The 24,796-nt window shown below is 42.4% G+C and overlaps 1 protein-coding gene across 2 annotated transcripts in view; it reads left to right on the forward strand.

Annotated features, from left to right (window-relative positions):
• ITPK1 (inositol-tetrakisphosphate 1-kinase) overlaps positions 1–24,796 on the forward strand; it is a 129,804-nt gene that overhangs the window by 61,919 nt on the left and 43,089 nt on the right. For both annotated transcript variants that reach the window (XM_054161897.1, XM_054161898.1), the window contains exons 4-5: positions 10,706–10,831; positions 17,322–17,439. In XM_054161897.1, the coding sequence (XP_054017872.1) occupies positions 10,706–10,831; positions 17,322–17,439 (244 nt within the window). The remainder of the gene's footprint in view (positions 1–10,705; positions 10,832–17,321; positions 17,440–24,796) is intronic.

A 24,796-nucleotide genomic window follows, 5' to 3' on the forward strand; every position in this document is an offset into this window, starting at 1 on the left:
AAGCTCAAAATCAGCCCTCAGTTTCATAAGATGGCTTTAGAGTGGCAACATGTTTTCTTGTCTGCTGTATCCTAAATGAAAGTTAACTAGTTAAGAAGGGAAGGAGAGAAATGTGTGTATGTTCTCCAACATATGGAGATATATGTGTATATGGTCTCCAACAAAAAGGTAGGCATATATATGTATGTAAAAAAAACTATTAATAAAGTGTGTTTGTATATGTTATACTTGACATTTTTTATGAACAGCTTTCTTAACGTGCCAAGGCTCTAACTTCAGCTGAGATGCCTCTCTGCTCAGCTGGTCTCTTTGAATATTGTTCTGTTCTTAGTAGTTCAGCATGTCCATGCTGACCATCTGGAAGCTGTACAGGCATGTTAATTTACATGCAGCATCCTGCTAGTCCTATTGGTGCTCTGTGTCTGTCTGTGGTCAGGCTGGTGGATGGAGGCAAGTAGCCCTTTGGAGAAAAGGCAGGAAAATTTTGGGAGTTTGGCTGGAAGTGACTTTATCCCTCCAGCAAAGCAAGAATTGGAGAAAGAGGTGTGAAGTCTAGCAAGGATAAAGTTTTGTAAGTCTTTCTGGCAAGCCTCTCTGAAGTAGAACCAATATCTTTATTCTTGCTGAAAACTGAGGCTAAATATCTGTGTAAAATTTTGGGGGCTATTCCTCTATTATCTTTAATATTAAAGCATCACTTGCTGGTTTTTATTCCTAAAATACATTTCACTATTTGGCATGCCTGCAAGAAATGCCAAGCATCCTTTATGATCAAATCCTTGAGCTTTTCTCAGCTCAGCAGTCTTTAGTAATTACTTCCTTTAATTTCCCAAATTGTCATTGTGAGATAATAAAAAAAATATAAAATGCTTGAGCTATACACCATTTTATCCTGTAATTTAAACTAACTTGATACAGTATTCTTTGCATTACTAAATTTAATGTTAGTTTTCCTGATTCAGAATAGCTGGGCCAATAATCTCAGTGTTTATTCTCTGGAGTTTAAGGAGTTTATGTCCCCTAATGATACAGTTTCTCTTGTTTTCATTCTCATAAATATGACTGTGTCCTAATGATACTGTGGGGTTGTCAGACCTCCTCAGCATGGCAAAAGCAAGACTTTTTATCACTCTCCTTTAAAGAGAATTTTACTGAAAATGTTCAGCCCGTGCCAGTCATTCTCTGTAGAGTAGGTAAAGAGCATGAAAACTTTCTACCCTGACAACTATTGCTCTCTCCACGTGTATTTGAACTCCCCAGTACTCCATGGAGACCCCCATAAGTCCAGTGAAATGATGAACAGACTGGATTAAATGTACTTTGGGTTGTATTTACATACAACACAACATCGTTCAGAGTCCCTTGGGAAAGGGAAATGCACCTAGAAATTTAACATTCCTGTGGCTAGTAGCTAACATAAGTGAAGAGGATGCTGGTGGCCTGGCTGTTCCCTCTCTGCTCACCATCTGGAAGCTTTGTTGAAGCTAGAATTACAGCAGCGACATTGACGATCTCTTGGGAAGTGCAGCCAAGCACACAGGAGCACCAACTGCTCTTGATATTTGACCAGTACTGCTGAAGAATTATGTTTAAGCTGAGCCTGAGCCATGTGGTGCAAGTCCAGAACTGAGTTTCCTTATACCTTAGGATGAAGATTGGTAGCCAGGCTTTCTGGGACATATTTCTAATATATGAGCTTTTCTGTTTATCTAATCCCAAGGCCAAAGGGAGGGTGGTTGTGCAGTACATGTGTACACAGCTCCAAGAGAAACTTTCAGAAGAATGTGTTTCTTTCATCTTAACTATCTTTGTATCCAGTGGTTATTTAAAAAACAAAAATAAATTAGTATTTGTCCTGCTGTCAGATGTTGATATTTTGAATGTTTATGCGATGTTAAAATTAAGCACTGAAAGCTTCTGAGAAGTGAAGTGCTCCTCTCTTGTCCTCTCCTTTTGCTTGCCCAGGCTGTACTGGCTGTAGTGCTGCAGTATTTCTGTAACCTAGATTAGTTGCAGTGTTCTCCATGGATCATTCTCCATTCCACTTCTTTAATATCTGCTCTCCTGCAGGATTGATTGAGCTGTCAGTTCAATAAAACTGGGATGGAGCTGACCCAGCTCACTCAAAGAAACATTTAAAATCTTCCTTTAAACATGTTTTTAGGCTTTCTGAGTCCAACTTGCCTATTCCAAAGCTTCCAAATGCAAGAAGTCAGCCAGAAATATTGTGAACCACAATTTTGTGAAATATTGTGAACCACAATTTTTGCATACCTTCTACTACTGGGGTTACATGTATAGCATTTTAATCCTGGTGTATGCGAATTCTGTCTTTTTCAAATGGTTACAGAAAGTAAAGCAAGACAGTCTTAGCAGCTGCTTATGCTGACTGCTCATTCTCCTGGGCTCTTGTTTTTCTATAACTTGCTTTCCTTCTTTGGAACACTAATTCTCCCATGTTGCACATTCTCTGTTCAACTTTTCTCCTCTGCTAATCTCTGGATTTGTTCTGCTGCCCCTTCTAATCCACAGGAGCCTCGGTGACCTCAGGAGGCACCCTTGGCAAGAAGCTTTTCTGGATTTGAGCAACATTGATTATTCATCCTAAAGGGCTGGAAGTCAGTAATTGCCTTTCGGACCGTCTCTGAACAGACTGAACTGCTTAACCTACTAAAATCTGCTTGCTGCAGTCCAACCCTAATGGGACAAGAGCTCCCAGTGTAATATTTGGCTCAGAAACAGCTATTCCCACATCATTGCAACTTCTGCAAGGATCTTTCTGCAATGGCCTAAGTATTGTACAGGAGATAAGGAGATACACCAAGCCAAGTTACAGTTTATTTTCTAGAAACATCTGTGTGTGTGCATTGGGCTATAACTCAAGACCAACATAGTAACAAAGTTCCAGTCTTGGGTAAGAAAACTCTACTGAAACAAGAGTAATTTCTGTGGAGGGCTTTAGCTATAGCCCAAAGATGGGTTTTCTTGGTTTGCTTTTAAAGATGTGAAGGGGCAAAAGTTGGTGCTAACAGGAGACTGATGCTCAGTGGAGGTTTATATGCCAGGGTCAGCGGAGTGAGGAGGGAAATGGGGCAGGTCTGAATAACTGAGATGAAGTAATTTATCCCAGTGTTATTCTCCACACTGAGTGGGAGTCTCAGTTCACTGTCACTGTTGCTTCACAGGTGGCAGCAATGCTGGCTTGCTGTTTGTTTCTGTGGGAGAGTGCAGAGGAGGCTGTGGTTAAGGTGATGCTTTGCTGAGGTCTTGGGGGATGTGTGACTGCAGGACAAGCCTTGAATGTGCAAAGGCTAGTCAGTTTAGGTAGCAGTTGTGGAAGTGATCCATAAATGGTGTCCATCTATGTAAGTACACATAGTGTGAAAAAAAATTCTGAGATGCCTTTTACTTCATTTTATCTAGAATACAGCTAGAAGGGAGAACTTCCCAGATCATACCTAGCTTCCAGGGGAGCAGCAATGTGCCGCTCCTGAAAAACGTGCAAAGTGCTCACACACTGACAGCTGTGCCAAGTGGAATGCAAAGTAATCTGCGCTGGCATCAGTGCAAAAAACCCCATCTGTTGAACCCAGAATCTTCTCCTGTGGTGTTAAAATTTCAGTATCTGAGGAGTTTCGTAGCTTATGTTGTAGCTGCCTGTCACATTTAGGTGTGTCCTGCTGCTGGTGATGTTACTGACACCTGAAATTCTGAACGACATGTCCCAGTGTGAGACTCTTCCCTTCTCTGTTGATGGTTCTCTTAAACTAAGCTGGGCAGAGCAACAAATGATGAGCGATAGAGTTAGTTCCCTACAGCAGAAGCAAGGTGAGCTCTTCAGTTGGTCTTTCATATTCTTGATTCTGAGAAGATTAGCAAAAAGGTTGGGTAGGAGAAAGGTAGGGAAAAGAGTTCTCCTCCAATGTGGTAGTTGTTACTGATGCTGCAATGCCCTCTCCTGTTGTCAGGGGAGAGCAGGAGAGCCAGAGGGGAAGTCTCACCACAGCAGATTGCCTTCCTCAGATTGCTGCCACTGCTGCTGCAACAGGACATGCAAGTTAATTAGGCACTGGGTAAGGCCAGCAAGGGAAAGGTGTCATGGAGAGAAAAAAAAAGGGCATCTTGGTGGACTTTTTTATCTTTTTTTTTTTTTACAACCTGTGAAGGTCAGATCCATGTTTACCCTTTGCAGTGGGACAAATCTGGTCTTTTGTCACCTAGAAGGGTTTATGCTATACCTCAGAATCCTTTGACCTCATGAGCAGTAGCAGTGAGTGCTGAATACTTGCCCTAGCTGTGCATGACAACAGCCTAGATCACTTTCTTCCTTGGCCAGAGATATGAGGAGAAGCTTCCTTAAATATGCAAATGTTTATTGAGTTTGAACATGTGAATATTTTAGGAGGTGTGGAGAGCCTGAAAATACTATGTACCATGTCTTTCCTCATGATGAAATGTGTACAGATATATACATGATCACCTTCCATGAACTTTGACAGGGACTCAACAGTGTCCGTTTTGTGCTTACACAGACTTGACATCAAGATTTGTGGTATGTAGTCCAGTGGAGGGACAGGACTGGGCTACTCTTGCAGAATTTCATTTGGAAAAGGAGGGTGTACTAGTCTTGGTTGGTGCTGTGAATTTACCTTGGTTTATCAGAAGAGCAGGCAGGCTTCTGCATCATTTTGTTCTGTCAGTGTTGCTCCACAGAGGTGGATCTTACATGAGTGGATGGACAGCAGAAAGGGACCTGGGGGTGCTGATTGACAGCCAGCTGAACATGAGCCAGCAGTGTGCCCAGGTGGCCAAGAAGGCCAATGGCATCCTGGCATGCATCAAGAATAGTGTGGCCAGCAGGAGCAGGGAAGTCATTGTGCCCCTGTAGTCAGCACTGGTTAGGCCACACCTTGAGTACTGTGTCCAGTTCTGGGCCCCTCAGTTTAAGAAGGACATTGAGACACTTGAACGTTTCCAGAGAAGGGCAACGAGGCTGGGGAGAGGCCTTGAGCACAAGCCCTGAGAGGAGAGGCTGAGGAAGCTGAGAAGAGAGAGCTCAGGGGAGACCTTATTGCCCTCTACAACTACCTGAAGGGAGGTTGTAGCCAGGAGGGGGTTGGTCTCTTCTCCCAGGCAACCAGCACCAGAACAAGAAGACACAGCCTCAAGCTGTGCCAGGGGAAGTTTAGGCTCAAGGTGAGGAGAAAGTTCTTCTCTGAGTGAGTCGTTCGCCATTGGAATGTGCTGCCCAGGGAGGTGGTGGAGTCCCCATCCCTGGAGGTGTTCAAGAGGAGACTGGACGTGGCACTTGGTGCCATGGTTTAGTAGTCATGAGTCTTGATGATCTTTGAGGTCTCTTCTCTTGGTGATTCTGTGACATGCATAACCATTTTGCTGATTTCTTTTAGGAAATTTCCCCACTTCTTCACATGCAAGCAACTTCTTTCCTGTCATTAGGCTGTCCTGTGTATTTTTATTTAGTTTTACCGTAAGGCAAAACAGTGAACTTGGATGTATTGATTTTTCCTGCTTTAAATTCTGAGCTTTTGGGGGAGAGAACAGCATCCACCAATACATCAACTGTCACGGTTCAACTTCTGGAAGACTTGGCTTTCCAACCCAGAGTTCATGGCTTTTTTTTTCAGTATGAATTGCTTAGCATTGATGCACAGCAAAGCTCATGACTGAGTTTGGGGGAAGAAGAGAAGAATTTTTAAAGCTTTGGTTTACAAGCCTTTTGACGTAAATGTGTGTGATGAGGATCTAGGATAGAAACTTAGCCCCAGAAGAGGAATGTGATGACTGAAAACCTGAAGATCTACATGCAGTAGGGTTTACGGAGCTGAATTAAGATCAAAAAAGGCCCCACCCCACGTGTTTTGGACTCAGTGCAGCCTTACCTGAGTGTCTGAGTAGCAGGATACAAGAGATTTGTGTAGAAAATTCCACCTACAAACTCAGGGAGCAGAGAGGTCAAGTCAGACTGGTAGTGTTATGTCCAGTTCAGAGGGACTTTCTCCTAATCTTCAGCCACCTCTTTTGGGTGAAAGTTTTATGAGCTTTTTCTACCTGCAGCAAGATAGGCTGCTATGGAGAGACATGCAGTCCCTCCTAAGATGTTGCTCCTAAGCCACACATAAACTGCAATGTAGAAGAGCTTACTGCAGCATCCTGATGAGTGAAGTTTGTAGTCAGTTGGAGACTGGGAGTAAAATGCTTAAACAACAGATTTATGAGTTTCTTTTTTGTTTGTTTGGGTATTTTTGTTTGTTTTTAATGAAAATATTTGAAGATAAAATTGAGGATAAATATATATAGAGATGAGTTGTGAATTCCTCAGGGATGTAGTAGCCGACAGATCTGTCTTCAGCTCAGAGAACAGAACAGGTTGGTATTAAGACTTCATTTCATGTGAATGATAATCCAAAAACTATTTCTGAAGAGCAGCTCTTAAAAAACCCCACAAATCCTGCTCAGCCAGATTCTGAAATACAGTTGGTTATACCATGTACTGGAAATGCTCATAACCTCTCCCCGCCCCCCCCCAAACACAAACCTTTTCAAAAACCATTTAGATAAATTATATTTCTTTTTGCTAAATCCAGCATTTTCAGTTGATCAGTTGTAGGGGTTTTTGGCCTTTTCCTTTTTTCCTGTATTGTGAGTGAACAAACCTAGATCTTTTTCTTTTTTTCATTTGGACATAGTTTTATTTTTAACGGCGGATTCCAGCAATGCATGCGTGTGGGATTGCAGTTGGGACCAGTGGAAAGCTGTGGCGCTCTGCCAGCTGCTTGCCTTGTCCCTGCAATATAGATGGATTGCCAGCATTCTGGAGAAAAGCAATCCCAGAACTTTAAACAAATTTGCTTAATGGAAATAAACTTCTTTTGCCCTTCTGTGTAATGATTTGGATAATGTGCTGGCTGTGTGTTTCTGGAGGATGGAGGAAAGGGGAATGGATGAGGAGGGCAGAGAGGAGCTCTGTGTGCCTGTAGCTCGCTCTCCAGTGAATGTTTTTGGGGAGCTCATGGCGGGGACAACACTGATGTTTCTAAGCTTGGAGCATTTTTAACTCCCAGACAGCCTTTAAAAGGTGAGCCAGCTAGCTATAGCCAGTTGTGATAAGAGCATTTATCCAGCAGTTGGCTTTTTCCCATATATGGATTTGTAAGACCTGGAAAGGCATATGCCTTCTATCTGATGTTTTCTGTGTACAGCTTTGACATACCTTCCATGTTGTTCATCACCTGAATTTTGCAGGGGTTTGGCGGCAAGTGACAAGGCCATGAAACCAACACCTAATTGCTTGCCCTCTTTTGTATTAATAAAGAAACCAGAGTAGGCTATAGCCTGTTTCATAGACGAGTCACCATAAATAGATCTCTCTCTTTTTTTAACTGGTGCTGATAAATCTTTTCTTCCACTTCTGTTGCTATGGTGTTCGTTCTGTGCAAAAACAGACCTTTGGGTGATCATGTCAAATGCAAAGATTGTTTGGAGAGAGAGATGCTGAAAGAGAAGGGAAGTAGGAGGGCTCATATTCCAGCTGATGATAAACAATGAATCAGTGTTTGTCTCAGCAGAGGGCCATCAGAATTTTGCACTCTACTTTCACTGACTTCTGCTTGGGTCTGATACTCCACTTGAAAAGGTTTCTTTCTCCCCCCTCCCCCCAAATATTTTTTTTTCTTCTACTTTTTTTTTCCCCTTCCCCTTCTAAGTATATAAAAGGAAGGTGGATTCCTTCCAAATTCTGTGCAGCCCAGGAATATTTGCTTTCCACAGCATGGCCCAGAACAGAGGACGGTTTGATCCTCCAATCCACAAAATAGTGGATCAAATTTTGAAGGTTTCTGTGGTTAAAATGAACCTGCTGTCCTCGCTGAGCCAAATGAAGTGGTCATTGAACTTGCTACCAGAGGAGCTGCCTTAGCTTGCTGTCACTGATAGCACTACTTTCTGATAAAGGGGAAGCAGAGCACTGTTAAAAGTGACCTTTTTAACACTTCACGACATGCAAAGTAGATACATTTGGTGTCATTCTCAAAATATGTCGGTTGCTTTTAGCTGGCACAACTGCTGTGAAGAAATTATCTTGTCCAGAGGTCTTACTCTTCTGGAAAACACTGCTGAAAATGCCTGGATATGCCTTGAAGGCTTATTTCTGTTCTTGGGTCAAGGCTGAAAGGGAGGACTGTTTTCTTGGTTTGGGAATGTTTTTGTGCAGATTATGCTGCAAGTGCAGGAAGAATGTAGAGGAGTAACCAATCTCAAATACTTATTTGCTTCTCACTGTTTTTGAGACCGAAAGTCTGGAGAATGGAATAATTCACGGTTTTGTACCTTGCCAACTGGGAACTTTCTAACCTAGTTAAATGGATCTTTTGTTTTGCTGTTTCCTTCCACATGTGATAGGCAGATGAAAAAACTTCTGGAAATGCTGTGCAGTCATCTGAGATTTCTTTTAAGGATATTAACTGATTTTTCTGGAACTTAGTTGCAGAAGTAGATCATCTCCTTCCATGTCTTAGCCATGCTGTGGTTCAGTTCATTTTGGCATAATTTTGCAGACACACTTTGCCCTTAGCCTTTGTGCTGCATTACTTGTGGGAGTAAAAATAAGTGCTGGGACAGCCAGACATTCTGTGAACTGCCTCACTCAGCTACAGCTTACCAGCCACTGAGCATCCGTATCAAGTCTGTCTTGTCTTTACTATTGCATAACCTTTCCATGTAGAGCATCTGCTGTCCACTTGTGAACAGTGCCTCTGCTAGTCTCCCTGTGAGTAGGAGCATATAGTGATGGGCAAGCAGAGGTGGTTTCTGTTGGGAAGAATTGGCAGACTTTCAGTTTGCTTTTGTACTATAGGTAACTTCAGTTACTCTGCTCAAGTAAGCCTAGCCCAGATAGGAGTGCCTGCGCAAGAAAAACAATTTGCTGATATGGATCAGTTACATTAGCAGCTAGCAAATTATTATAAGACTGTTAGACTTCTGCTGGTTTAGTTTTATTGTTGCTTAAGATCCATCCACCCTGTCTTATTGTTACCTTCCTTAATCAACAAATCATAGAATGGCATAGGTTGGAGGGGACCTTTGAAGATCATTTGCTGCAACCCCCGCACCACAGGCAGGGATGTCTCTCAGCTAGACTCAGCTGCTCAAGGCCTCATCCAACATGACCCTTAACACCTCCAAGGATGAGACATCCGCAGCCTCCCTGGGCAGCCTATTCCAGGTTCCCACCACCTTAATTCAAAGCAGGGCAATTTCTGTAGAATGGGAAATCTTATTAGGACAAAACTCAAGCTAATGAGACAGTGAAGACCAAGGTTCAGTTGATACAAAGCATTAGCAGCCACTTCTGCCCAGCGTTCTTCTCATTCCTGTGCTCCTGAACCCTTCTCTGCCAGAGCTGAATAAAAAGAGGTAGCAGCAATGGAAAGTGCATATAACTGTAAAATCAAATCATAACTTCAGCTAAGTGAGCGCACGTCTGTCTTTCATGTCAAAGATGTTTCTGGTTTGAAGTTTACCAGGTTAAGTTGCCACTGATGCAATAGATCTCACAACTGGTTGAGGAGCATTTCTTGATAATATGGCAGCCTTTGTGATATGGGCAGCTCAGTGTGTTGGCTATAACCTGAGCTGGTTTAACTACTGAAAGTGTACAAATGTTCAAGTCCAGTTAATAGCTTCATGAGATCATCAGGTTTGGTAGGGATCGTAGGGGTTTGTAATACATCATGTTGATCAAAGCAGATTCAACATTAAATTCAGACTAAGATGATAAGGATTTTGTCCAGTCAGGTCTTGAAAACCTACAAGGATGGAGAATCTACAGCCTGTCTGCTGCAAGCAGACTGTCCTCATGGTGGAATTTTTTTTCCTGATAGTTGGAATCTTCACAGTTTTGATTTATATCCTGATAAATCACAACCCTCACAATGACACTGACCAGTTCTCTTAGTAGCATTACATGTATGCCATCAGGTCTAGTAGCCACCTTTGAAGTAAGGTTTCCTTAAGAGAACCCTAACACAATCTTTATCCAGTATCAGTGGTTCCTCTGGTCTTTGAATTCTATCTTGATACCGGGGACCAAGTGACACATCACCACCACTTGTATCCCATGTTATCTAGAGCACATCTTACCCCAAATCTTTCTCCTCTGTCCAGCTATCTGCCAGAGTCTGCCCGTGGGACTGCTCTGAGAGCTGCCACTCCTCCTTAGCAGCTAAATAGTTGTCCCTTCAAGCAGACACATTTGCACAGAGCCAGAGTTACTTGCACAGCCACTGTCCTGGGTGCTGTTTTGTGCAGTCCTGAGGAGTGAAGGGCAGAGCAGGTGTTCCTTTTCTTAGTGGTGATAATCTTTTGTTGGCTAATTCCTTTTGCATGTTTGTGTAGGTACCAGGAAAGAGCTGAAGAGGGAAATGTTGGCTTAGAATGAAGGCGTGCAGGAAGGTGTTTTGATGAGAGGTACTTGGCAATGACTTCACTGCTTTTTCATGGAATTAGACCTACACTGCTGAGGAATGAGTGTCTGAGTAAAATAATCTGACATTCTGTGAAATGTAAATTTTTAAGGATTTAGGTAGCATGCCAAAATATATACCTTCTATGTGACAGCAACATGTTGGTCAGTGGCAGAGATAAGAACCTCAGATCCTCCATAAAAAGTTTCTCTCTTTCTTTTTAGCTTGACCTCACCAAACCCATTGAAGATCAGGGCCCTTTGGATGTGATCATACATAAACTGACAGATGTCATCCTTGAAGCTGACCAGAATGACAGCCAGTCGCTGGAGTTGGTTCACAGGTTCCAGGTAAGCAGTACTTTCATAGCCCTTCTGACTGATAGCCCAACAAAAGTACTTCCATCAATCTGGAATGAATTTGCACCTTTGGATTAACTTCATGTTGTATTAGTAAGGTTAGTTAAGAACTGGTTTCCCACCACATGTCCTGATGTCCTTCCAACACCATGACTGCTGTTCACAAGGAGAAGCAGGTCTTTGCAGAGTTTTTTTCCATGCATCTCTCCATAACAGAAGCTGCTAAATTAATTTGGCCCAGTTCTGTCTAGTCTTCCCAGTTCCTCTAATGCTGATTCCTATATCATCAAGGTTGCTGTGAGCAATTTTGTCCTCTAGCTCTAAGAATCCTGTTGCATTTTTTTTCTCAAGTCTCCTTTGAAGGTCAGAAACACACAGGGCCTTGTGGTACAGAGAATAGTTTTCCCAAAGAACTCCAATCAGTTGTCTGAAAGCTGCTGAAAATGATAAAGCAACACCTTTATAATTTTTTTAAAGCGTTGCTTCTGGTGCTTATCTTGGATCAAGGGAAGATTTTTTTCCTTCTCTTCAAAAGAAACCAAATTAAAAGAGGTACTTTCAGAAATGTATAGCATACGCATATATCAGGTGGAAAAATGGCTCAGACAAATTCTGCAATTTGACAACTTTGTTTTCTTGGAAAATGAAGTTCTTTCTGTTCTGCTGAATGTTCTACAGCTAGCAATGTAGAAAATATTTTACTTAATGGAGTCAATATTCTCTTTGCTCTAGTTACAAAGCTTTTCTTCTTCCTTCCACCTGTGTATTACTCATGAGAGTGGAAAAGGTTTGAATTGTGGCCCTGGGCCTCTGGCACCAGTTTTCTGAATAGTGGATGCCTAAGTAGTGCAGACATTCACTTCCCACAGCATTTAGAAGTTTGTAAATGTCCAAAGCAGCATATGGAGAGGTGGCCTTCAGGGGGTTTCTGCTCACTGTCTTTCCCTGATTCAGATGTTGACTGGTTTGCAATCACAATATACCCATCCTATTGATGGGGAAAACTGATGACCAAAGAGGCAAAAGGGCATGTGTGTTGAGCTGCTTGCAGCTGATTAAGACTCTTGAGATTCCCTGTTCCAAATCCTTGCCCTGCTGTCATGCACTCCTGAAGGCCAGGCTTTTATGAGACTCAGGGAAGGCAGCTCTGGGTAATTTGGTGGCACCTCCCTTGGGCCCCCGAGAACATGCTGGTAGGAAACTTATGCAAGCAGTTATATAGCAACAGTTGGTGTGTAGCAGTACAATTAACATCTAAAACACCTTTCCTTTTATTCCTGAGCTTGAACCCTTCAATGGTTAGGGAATATTTTTAGTATGAACTCAGCTAGTCAAATTACTGTATTTTAATTGCTTAAGTTCAGAAGCTGATTTTTTTCGAGTACTGAAGTGAGGTCTGGAGGGAACAGTAGTAAAGTGCAGAGGATGTGTTTTCCTAAAGCTGCATTTGACCAGTAGGGTGAAGTTCAGTATGAAACAGTTTAGAGTACTTTGCACCTGGAGTTTTATCTTCGGCTGAGGATTTGGGCTGTTCTTGTGTCTGGTGGTGTCTGTGCTGCTGAAAGGCTGGTAGAGGTAAAATGACCTGCTAAAGCTAAATCCCTTACTCTGGTTTAGCTATGCAAGGAGAAAATTAGAACTGGATCTCTGCTGGATCAAAGCCTGGCTGAATGGCGGGGCCTAGGGAATGATGCTGAATGGAGTTAAATCCAGTTAGTGCCCACTCACAAGTGGTGTTCCCCAGGGCTCAGTGCTGGGACAACTCCTCTTTAATATCTTTATCAATGATCTTGATGAGGAGATTCAAAGCACCTTCAGTAAGTTTGCAGATGACACTAAGTTATGTGGGAGTGTTGATCTGCTGGAGGTTAGGAAGGCTCTTCGGCCGGGCCTGGTCAGGCTGGATTGATGTGCTGAAGCCAGTCACATGGCCATCAACAAGCCAAGGGCTGCAGCAACCCCATGCAACACTACAGGCTTGGGGCTGAGTGACTGAAAAAGTTCTGGTGATCTTAACCAGACCAAACATGCTAATTTTCCTGCTATTGAATATAAAGATAACGGCAAGATGATACCTGGCACCAGTATTACTGTTGGCACTGTAAAGCAGTCCTTCAGGAAGCAGTGAGCAAGGCACCCTTGACTGCAGGAGGAGGAGGCTACATTTATGACCTTTGTGAGAGTAACTGTTTTTCAGAGCTGTATTGGACAGTCCTTGATCTTGTCCACAAGAGCAGAGAAGGAAAGTGGCTTCACATTTACATGAGAGTCGGTGTGCTTGCTCTTTGGAATCTGTGATGAACCATTGTACAGTCTGCTGAGGAGTGCTAATAAACTAGGAAACCTCATAGCATGCCTCTCCTGTCTTGCTGTTTAATGAGTATTCTCAATTGCCTTTTAAAAATTAATCTTTACAGGAGGCTGGAAGTGACACGTGGCAGCCTGTAGCTAGTGGGCTTTTGAGCTGCAGAAGACCTTTAGGGCTGAGCTTTCTGAGATCTTCATGCTAGATGGATGTGGTTTGAACTGCAGTTTCTCAGGAGAGTATTGATGGGTGAAAACTGTTCTCTACTGCATTGCAAATGAGTGCCATGTGATATCATCCAAAGGCAAAATGAAGAATACAAGCAGCGCCTAGTGCAGTCCATGAAGTGCAAGCTGGAGAAGCCTGTTTGCTTTGTGGAATACTTGGCTCCTTATTCTGGGAGTAATGATTATTTGTAGAGATGATGATTAGTCTCCTTTTCTACCCACTGTAACACTGGGCTGACCTAATTGAACATAGTTTATTTGTTGTCTAGTAAAAAATTGTTACAGTCCTTGGTGGTTCCTTCTTGACTAGAGGAACATGCAGAGAAGTCAGGTGGGAACAGGCATAAGCCCCAGGGGTCTTGAACTTGCTGATGCACCAGTTCCTGTCATCTTGCTAAGAAAGAGGGCACCAGTTTTTTCCTTCTAGGCAAAGTTTATGATTTCAACATGTGAGTACGTTTTGGCATGTGTAAGACATTGGGAGATCTCTATACAGCCTGCCGTTACTCTACAGGGATTTGAGTAGCTTCATTCATTGCAACTTCATGCTAGTCTGTTCAATTCAAAATGATGGCTCAAGTGATGGAAAATCAATAGGGTTATTAATTTGTCTTACAGAGCTTTTTATCTGAACAAGTTGTCTCTGTATTACTCTTCTTAAAAAGATATATTCGAAGCAGGTTTTATGCCCAGGCTTCTGATACCAGGTTGATGAAAATGTAGTGTTTCCCCCTCTTCGTTCTCTCCAACTGTTGATGCTTCCACTCTGACGCTGTCCAGGAAAGGCCCTTCTATTCTTGATTCAGATACCCTTTCAAAATATTGTTGGGAAGCCTAAATAGCCTCCGGATTGTTGCTTGGGTTGTTGGAGTCTGCTGTTGGAGACCAGTCTTTGGACTGGAGAGTGTAGAGTTGTCGTGTTGGAATGACCAGAGAAGATTTGGAAGCTGAAAGCTTATAGTAGACTGAAAGCTATTTCTGTGCTTCAGTGTTCCTCTTTTCCTTCTGCAACTGTTGCGTTTTCAAGTTCATGTCTATAGCAGCTTATCTGCTATCAAAATTCTTAAACCTCTCATATACCTCCAAATCTATGCTTCTGGTGTTGCAGCCATTCTATGCCATAGGCAGAGTAGTGCTACTTAAGTCTTCCTCAAGAGGTTTCCACTGTGTGGAGGGATCCTCGCAGTAATATATTCTGTAACACGTGATGCCTGAGCATGCAGCAGTTCCTAGTAAAGAATCAAAGTTTATGAAAGGTTTCACATCACCTACTGTAATTGTTCCTGTGAAGCTAACAAAATTGAATTTTTTAACTGTAATTTTCTGTTGTGGGGAATTGGTGTTAAGATTTGAATTTCAATTCTGTATTTTAAGTAGTTACACTCTTTTATTGCATTGATGTGCTGGTGTGAGATGTGTGTCCATGCTGAAGAGGAGGAGGCTGGGTAATTTTCATTGAGGGTCTTGGTGCAGCTTGACCATTCTGATTTTGAATGCATGGTTAATGCTTTGCAATGGAAATTCAAGCAACACAAAATACCATGAGAAGAGATGCGTAGTTGCAAGGACCTGAGAGCATTTTGATGCTCCTGTCCCTTTAACAGCTTCAGCAATTAACCGATAGCTATGTTCAAGTAAGGTACAGATTTATTGACCTTGTTCTGCATTGACAGACCTCTTCGTTCAAGTGGGAGGCTGTTTCTGGATTCTGTTGAGAGATATGTAGCCCATCCCCAGACTGGCTTTGGCACTTCCCTTTACTCAAATGATGCAGAGCTTCACTGCCCTCCTGGCAGTCTTGGAGAATAGTACCTAAAATGGATTTGATTCTGAGAAATTTCCTCACGTTCAGGCTCCTCTGTGTGTGTGTGAAAGGGCTGTTACCATAGAAGGGGCTGTTGCCTTACACTCAGTATAGTTCTTCTCAATGTTTTAAAGTCCTCTAGACTCTAAAAGGCTTCTGGAAAACAGCCCCCACCTCCTGCATCATCATTTGTTTCCCTTACAGAATTGCCATCTCATGTTTGTCTTACAGAATCATTTTTAAAGGCTCTTTAAAGCAACAGTATGAGAAATCGGTCACTAGAAAGTCAGCGAAGATGCTCATTTTTGTTGACACACTGCCTGGTGTAGCATAGCCTTGAAATTCCTGTTAGACCTTGTTATGCTGTGTCAAGCTGACTGCTAGGATGATCACTTAATGCAACTTAGAGTTATAACCATTATAAAGCACTGTGACATTCCTTATAGGAAGTGTAAAAAGCAAAGCTCACTCTGACGTACTTAGGGTAACATGAGCCACAATAACAAGTGCAACACACCTAACCCAGGGAAGTGAGGATAATCCTCAATGCCAAGGTGAGCAGCAGGAAAATTTGGAAAGGTGCACAAGATGCTAGGAGAGGGAAAAATCATTCCTTCCTTGGAGGGGAGTGAATGGGATGGATGAATATGTATTAGGGGAAGGATTACTATTTCCAGAGTAGAGGCTGGGCCAGAATGGAACTATGGGGAGCTTCAATTCAAGGTGGAACCAGAAACTAGTCAAGGCAGAGGTGTGGTCACCACAGTGTAAAAGGAAGAGCTAGTGCACACATCAGAAATGCCACAGAATATTTGCTGTCAGATCTCTGCTGAGTTATGTTTTGAAGCCCAGTGGGTGAGTACCCATTGCCACACCAGGGTATTTGCTGTCTGTAGTGTGGTCATGAAGATGCACACTGTGGTGGCTCCCCATCTTTTAAGATGAGGCATAGAAGATTTAAAAGAGCTGTCACATTGTGCTTTAGATACAAATACAGTTTCATGATCATCAAGTTTAAGCTAATGCCCTAATCACAGGATCATCCTAGTTCCACAGGTCATCTCTGGTGCTGCATAAAAGGGCACATGCATAGACACACAGATAGCAAGTTGCTCTACCTCTTAAAAAAAAAGGAAATTAAAACAATTACTGTCTTCTGTATTTGAAAGCTGAATGCTTTCTTGAGTCTCTGGAAGTACTGGGGGCAGGAGACTCATGGAAACTGCTCTCAGTACATTCAGGATATTCATGACTTGAACCCAGCTTCTGCTCCGGGCTGATGCTAACTTTGGAATGTTTGTCTGATATTGGATAGGGTAAGATGAATGCTGGTTTGTTCTATTCACTGTGGAGCCAGGTTGGGGCAATGATGAAGGAACTCCACTTCTGTTCTGAGAAACAGAAGGAGGTTTCGTTGGGTTTGCAAAGGCAGCGCTGGGCAGCTGTGTCTGTGTTCATGGCCAGGATGCAGTAGTGCAGTCATGACCTCATTGAATGGATAACAGAGTTCTCAAGCTAAAGATCCTTGGGAACATTAACTTTGCCTTTGTTCTTGTAGTCAGGAGAGGAGACTAGAAACTTGGAGAAGTAGCAAGATAGATGCTTTCAAAACTCAGTGAAGACACAGTGAAGCATCGTCTTTTCATCTTTGCCAAGAAAAATCCCAGCCCTTATCATCCAGCTCTTAATACTGTCTTCAGCCTAACTAGGGGACAGCAATAACAACATTAACGAATCCAGATGTAGTTCTGAGCTTAGTTTAGACAGTTGTGATGTTCACATGCAGTAATTCAATGCAAAGCTGACCCCAAGATAGCAGGGTATCATCTCTCTTCTCAGCCCTGCTCACAGCCATTACTGTGGCACTTCACCAGCAGCTCCCCTCTGAGTTGAGGTGATTGCAGCACAGGTTTCACAGGAGAAATTTAATTGCTCCAGTTAAGGGTTCTGTTAGTTTCAAATGTCAATGTCTAGACTGTCCAGTGACTTCCTGTGTTGCCACTGTGCATTTGCCTCCTCTTGAAGAGAAGCTGGACACTGAAATTTTTAATATCGTCTATTCTCTTCCTGTTCTCGTAATTTTTCCAGGTTCTGCAGCCAACCTAATGCTTTTTGGTTTTTTTTTGCTGTGTACTTGTTTTGCAGGAGTATATTGATGCTCACCCAGAAACCATTATCCTGGACCCTCTTCCAGCTATTCGTACACTTCTGGACCGATCCAAGTCTTATGAGCTAATTCGGCAAATAGAGGCATACATGCAAGGTAGGCTAATACCTGCTCTTCCTGAAGGCTTTTATTGTCACTAGAGAAGGAAGCAGCTGGCTTCTGGAGGCTTGATGTGAGGTTTGAAGTAGTGGGTTTGGGCGCCTTGTGTTCTGTGTCTCCATGGGAGCACAAACATTGAAGTGTTCCTGTGTCACAGCATTGCCCTCTGGAATCCCATGATCTTTGTTTTCCATCTACAAAAAAGAGGTTTGAATCTGCTTGAAAATACAATGTGGATTTAATGAGGAGCATGTTTACTACAGTGAGTACTCCCAGAAATCTGGCAAACGTTGTCTTTTCATGTGTGCTGGTAAATTGAAATGACCGCACAAACTTAGCAGCTTGTAAAAAGAGTCCCGAGGCCTGAATGTGAGAGAGATTTATGGAAGGAATAAAATTGGGTTTGGAAGGACTGAGAGCACTTAAATTGTAAATAAAAGTTTTGAGAAGCACTGGAAGCCTATTGCATAAATTAATTACTAAGGGGAAGATAAATGCACTTCTGGTGTACCTGATGTGGACTGTTGCCTTTAACTATCATCATCTGAGCTGTATTCCCATGTTTAGAAATCATGCCTTTCTAACTTGAAGAATTCTAGTATCTTACAATTTTAACCATTGTAAGTGTTGGGTTAAGTCAAATCTTTCATTCCATTCCTTCTTCTGTTACTGCCATATTCTTGAAACATTTGCTGGCTTTTGAGCTTAAATCTAGAGTAGCTCTTGATGTAGCTTTCATATGTTAGAAATACTTGAAAGAAAATTGCATTACTGAACTATGTTTTAAAGGGGTGTTATGGGAATCACTGTTATGGTTGTGTTGTTGCTATCTTGATGAGCACGTAAAAGTACAGACTGATGAACCCCTTATGATTCTGGATTTATAGACAGACTGTTTGCATCTGACCTGCCTGGCCCCATTGGCAGTGTCTTTATGTAAAAGTAAGGCTAATAATTCTCCACACTCTTCTTTGTCTCTTGGAATCTCTTTAGAAGAAAATGTTCAATTAGTTCAAAAGGACTCTTTTTTTGAGTGATTATTGCTGCTTGTGAGTGAGAGTGGTGCTGAGGAAAACCTGAGCTCTGAGGAAGTGGTTGGGACTTTGTCCCAGCAGCGGAGATTCCATAGGTTGTTTGGGTTTTTTTCTTAGATTGCTATTATTGTTATGTCTATGAGAACAGTGTCCAGGAGAGTATCCAGTTTTTGCACGTGGTTTGTCTTGCACATATTTCACCCACTGGTCAACCTGAAGAGAAAAAGGAATAAATGTTTAAAGAGGAAAATGGAAAAAAAAAGTTTGTGTTCAGTTAAAGCTGTTCTTTTAAAGAGAAGCTGTAATAAAGTTGAATGAAGCAATGAAAAATTTCACCTATTCTCACTAGCTGCCGTGTTAGGTGACCATATCTCTCTTGTTCCTGTGTCCACCCACCCAACACATCCTCCTCAAATCTCATCTTATTTCTGTGTCATCATGAGAAGCATCCTGACAGAGACCTTGAACCAATTTCCTATTTAGCAAGGGAAGTCACAGGAAAGTTGAGTAACCTAAGCCTCTGTATTCCAGCACGCGGTGATCTGCAGCAAGAAAACAGTTACATCCCTCTAGACAGTGTTGTGAGGGTTTCCCCACTCCCTGTTTTCACCTGCTAAATTCTGTTTTCTACTTCGCAGCTGTTATGTCATATCCCAAGGCCATGAGCACTTAGAAAACTGAAACAGAAGTAAAATACATCTGTGAATGGCATGAGATCTCAGAAGCCACATCTTTTTTGTTCTGGGATTTCGAAATGGAAGTCACTACCAAGAAAATGAAATCTGAATCTTTAGCTAGGAAGTCTTTTTAAATAGAGAGTCCAAGTGATCACAGGATACAAAACTAATGTGATGAGTTAAGTTCAGTGCAAGGGATTATATCTTTCAAAGGAATGCCATGAACTCTGGAGTGTTGAGCATGTGTGTAAAGAGAAACCTTCTGCTGTTGGCAAACTAATTCTGGGTCCAGGGGATCGTTACCTCTATTTTTAAAAGAAATTATGCGTAAGTATAATCTTTATGATTTTCAGTTTGGACTTAATTTCATCCCTATAGACCTTACGAGAACCATAAAAATAATGATTTGCATTATTTGAGTTCAAGGAAGGTTGACCACATGCTCTGCTGACTCCAGTTTTTATGGTGCTGAATTCTCCTTCCTATGTGTGGCCTGCAACTTTGAAAACAGCAGATGTTGCTGAGGTGACTGTGCTCTGCAGCAACAGACCCCATGTTAGATAAATAGCTTTATTTTAAATGTAATTCTCTTTAAATGTCTTAAGTTAATGCTTTGGCTGTCCTTTTGACAATGAATTCTCCATGCTTCCTGAAGGAACTCCATATTTAAAGCATCTGAAAACTGGGCATCTGGACATTGTTAGGCTTTTTGACAGTCCTGTAGCTTGCTCTTTATTGAGTCAAGTATTTGAGCGGTAAGTACTTTGATCCAGCCTCCTGAGAAAGAGTCAGAAAGATGCTTTGTGGCGCTCCCCTTGGTTTTGCTAGCGCAGTCTTGTGGCCACTGAAGGAACTGAGGTTGAGGAGAAACAGTAACTAGGCAGGAGTTGCATATATAGCCTCAGGGAAAGCACAAGGTAGAACTTTGCTTTTCTCTGTCCTAGACTTGTGGAAATATAAGGTTCACAGATTTTCAGAACCATAGAGGTTGGGAGAGACCTCTTGAGATCATATAGTCCAATTCCCTGCTTAAAGAAGGGTTCTCTAGAGCAGGTTCCCTGTGTCTGTGTCCACTTGGGTTTTGTGTATGATTGCATGATCTCTCTGGGCAACCTGCACCAGGATTCACCTTGAACCTGGTGTGCTAGTGTGCAGCTAGCAGTTGCTGGGAAGACTTGGAGAGGTTGTTGTTTTCTTCAGTCTAGATAGTGATGGCTCTCTTGAAAGGAAGTGAGATGGTATTCTGGGGGGAGGTGTGGGAGGGTGGAGGGGTGGGTGGCCAGGAGAGATACTTTTATTTTAGCACTGATTAGAATGGAATCTTTTTTGGAATTAATAGTCTCACCAGGGCTGTGACTTCCTCTTTTCCTGTTCTCTGTTATTTTGAGAGCAAGCTCTAAAAACCTTAGGTTCTGAGTCTTTGAAAAAAATAAAGCTTGCATTCCCAACTTCTGTCCTACACAGCTGGCAGGTCTGTCTTGAAATAAATTACTCAACAGAGTTTTTGGTATAGCAGTTGAGTTCTTTCAGCAGCTATATTGTTTTGTTTACTTATCTGTGAAGAATTGCCTGTGATATAGAAGATCAGGTTTTGGTAATGTTTGCTGTGAGATTAGGAGAATTATTTCATGGTAATTTCAATTTTAGAGGGGTATTGTATGGTTGGAGCTGTGTCAACCTTTTTTTGAGCTTTAACCTCATAAATAACTAAGTTCTCTGATGCTGTGTTGTAAGGCTGTGATCCAGCAGCCTCAGAATTGAAGATAACAGCTTTTAAAATTATGCTTCAGTTGCTAATAGATATTCCCTGTGACTAGGAACTAACTAGCCTGTTTACATGACGTTTTCAGTTTTAAGATTAAAGTGTTTTAGAAGTCCCTACATATCTTGCAAGTAATAATATCATAGAATCAATAAGGTTGGAAGAGACTTCAAAGATCATCAAGTCCAACCTGTCAGCCAAGACCTCATGACTACTAAACCATGGCACCAAGTGCCACATCCAGTCCCCTCTTGAACACCTCCAGGGATGGTGACTCCACCACCTCCCTGGGCAGCCCATTCCAATGGCGAATGACTCTCTCAGTGAAGAACTTTCTCCTCACCTTGAGCCTAAACTTCCCCTGGCACAGCTTGGGACTGTGTCCTCTTGTTCTGGTGCTGGTTGCCTGGGAGAAGAGACCAACCCCCTCCTAGCTACAACCACCCTTCAGGTAGTTGTAGACAGCAATAAGGTCTCCTCTTCTCCAGGCTAAACAATCCCAGCTCCCTCAGCTGTGGAAGAATAAATGGAAGAATTTAAGCCACAACTGGGGTAAATACACTACTCAGTGTTCTACTTAGCTAGTGTTCCCGTCTGCTACTCAGCTTCCTTTACTGTCTCAAGTGGCTTAGTTTTCTTCAATAATGTTTGAACTTCAGATTTTGCAGACCCTGGAGTTCATTTATCTGACCAATTCCACCTGGGTTTTTCCCATAATTTTAAAATTTCCTTGTTTTTAGATTCTTTAAATTTAACTCCCAAATCCGAAATGTCTACAGAAACAAGTCTTTGTGGGGTTCCTCTAGACGAGAGAACTTCTGCATGAGTCAGGCTGTGACTCTTGAATTTCTCTGTCTTCTAATAGTCTGTTTTGAAGTATGGCAACTATTCTCTTGGGACACTCTAAATAGTATAAAACCCTTTAGCTGAGATATTTTCATCCCAGCATGTAACTGAGTTAATTTATGTTTGATTGTTTACTTTTCTGTGAGATCCTGTATCTGCTGTGTGCTCTCCTTTCTGATTTTGGGGAATATTACAGATCACTGCATCCTTCTCTTTTCCTTGGATTTCTTTTTATCAGATTCTGTGTGTCTTAGAAATACTCCTTGAACAACTGCATGTGTCTTTTGTGACTATGAGAGAGGCTCAGCATGATGTAACGGGTAAGGCACTTGATTTGGGGCTCAGAGTTTTCTGCTTTGTGCTTCTGACTTGCTGTGTGACTTTGGGTACTCCATGTTACCCCTGTGGGTACTGCATGTTACCCCTGTGCACCTCAGTTTTCTCTTGGCACACACGTTTGCCTCTTTCCTTTGGGCCATGTTTTTCTGGGCTGGAACCTCTTTTCCATACACTTACTCTGATACAGTGAGCCTCTGATGCTGAGCACTCTGTGTAGGTGGTGTTTTAACAGAAATTGTAGATCAGTTGTTGAATAGAAAGCTGGGTATTTACAATTCAGTGCCAAAGTAGGTAGTCAGGTTTCATTTTTTTGGAAGTTATTGGAGCATGTACACTGCTGGAGTGGTGCATACCCAGAAGTTCTCCAAAACAGGCCACTCGGTTACAAGTGCCTGAAAATAGCTGTATATACATAGTGTTGTACATTCACCTTTTGAAACTGTGGCCTCTACTCTCTGTGGCCTACTTTTCATAGCAGTTTGGATCAGAAAGGAGGAAGAATAATAGTCACAAAGGTTGACTTCATGCACCTCTACTTTTATTTGAAGTTCCTAATAAAAAGAAAGGAAAAATCTGGTGTTAATTTAAAGGCTCTAAATCACACACCTGAGCCTATTTGTTTGTGTAGGGATGATTCAGTAAAGCATTTAAGTTAGAGGGCTAATGTTAACTACTGCAAATAACTGCTCTAGTTTTTGAATGCAAAACTCTCCTTTGTCGATTGTATGCTCTCTTTTCACCTAGAACACATGCAACCAGATGTCTCATTACCTGGCTTCAAGCGGGATTCATGTTTACTCACTGCCTTGTAACTTCTTTCTGAAAACTGGTATACATGCATGGAGAGAAGTAACTGGAATGGAATTAATGATCTCTGTGACTGAAGGATTTTGTCCATAGCACATCAGCACACAGCACTGCTGCTCGTGGCAGTCTTCTGTACTCTGGCTGTCAGCACTGGTCTCAGCCCTGCTGTCTCAAACCGTAAAGACTGAGGGACTTCTGACCTACAGAGCTGTTATGTGACATCTTTCTCATAATATCCCATTCGTTTAGGATGGAGTTGACAAAGTGGAATGGGTGTTTCAGTGGTACAATAAAGAAGCCCTGGCTTTGAAATGTAGACAGCTGCTTCTATAGGACTAATCCCATCCTGAGAGAGGTGGCAGGAAAGAAAGGCAAGAAGTCACAAAGGGAACCTGGAACCTCCTCTCTTGTACCATTGCATGCTCTTGTTCAGGTAATTTACAAAAGGATTTTCTAAGATAAGAATGCTGTAAGTTAGCCATTTCATAAATAGAAAGTACAAACGGACTCCTTTCCCTTCCTGCCTCTTTTTCCCCTTCTCAGGTTTTCATTGCTTTTACCTGTCAGCTCTGTCCCAGCGTAGGTGGGAGGGACCAGAGGGCTGAGGGCCTTTCTTGAAACAATGAACACAGTCTCTGTTCTTGCATCTAGGAGAGGCAGCTTGCTGGCCTGCTGCCTCTGGCCTGCTCAGATGCATCGGCTTGCTATTATTCAAGCCGAATCTGCAGTCCAAAAGACGCAAAGGTCAGAGAAGAATATAGAAAACATTTTTATCATTTCATCTCTCAGAGTGCTAGACAGAACCCCTAACTGTGTCCAGTTCTGGAGCCCCTATTACAGGAAGGATCTGGACGTGCTGGAACATGTCCAGAGAAGGGCCATGAGGATGATTAGAGGGCTGGAGCAGCTCTCCTATGAGGACAGACTGAGGGAGTTGGGGCTGTTCAGTTTGGAGAAGAGAAGGCTCCGAGGAGACCTAATTGTGGCCTTCCGGTATCTTAAGGGGGCCTACGAGAAAGCTGGGGAGGGACTTTTTAGGGTGTCAGGTAGTGATAGGACTAGGGGGAATGGAGAAAAAAAAAAAGAAGTGGGTAGATTCAGATTGGATGTTAGGAAGAAGCTCTTCCCCATGAGGGTGGTGAGACACTGGCACAGGTTGCTCAGGGAGGTGGTGGAAGTCCCATTCTTGGAGGTTTTTGCAGCCAGGCTGGATGTGGCTTTGGGCAACCCGATCTAGTGTCCCCCCCATGGCAGGGGGGTTTTAGCTAGATGATCCTTGAGGTCCCTTCCAACCCTAACAGTTCTATGAGTCTGTGATACTGAATTTCTGTAGAGGAAGCCAAGCTGATTCTTCAGGGATCAGCAGTATGTTTTAGCTGGACAGTCACATTACTTTGGCTATGTGACTTCTGGGTTGAAGATGGCTTCATTCTTCTTTTTTGGGATGCTGAGAGAGGAGCTGTGGGGTGGCTGCACCTGTTCATGTGACCATGGTGGAGCAGGAGCAAGGATTTATTTCCTTGTGGAGAAATCTGTGGAATGAGTTTGTCACTTGCTTCACAAGGGTGAGGCAGTTGAGTGATGCATTCCTGAATCAGCAGGCTCCTCTTGCCTCGCAGCATTATGCAGCCACACATTAAATCTAAAGCTATAAATTGTGTAATTTGCATAAGATATTAGGCAGAGAAGCACAATGGGACAGATGCTAATTGCTGATTTGGGAATCCTTACAAGCATTTGCCAGAAGATAACCTGAAGTTACTTCAGTATTGAGCAATTAGTGTTGGTTTTCTAGAAGAAATGTATCACAGCAACTGATTTCTAGTACTGTGGCTGATGGTATTGTTACTCTTGGGGACAGTTTTTTAATTCCTTAAAAAAGGCAACAA

Source organism: Dryobates pubescens, chromosome 5, assembly GCF_014839835.1.
Source record: "Dryobates pubescens isolate bDryPub1 chromosome 5, bDryPub1.pri, whole genome shotgun sequence".
Classification (NCBI taxonomy): Eukaryota; Metazoa; Chordata; class Aves; order Piciformes; family Picidae; genus Dryobates; species Dryobates pubescens.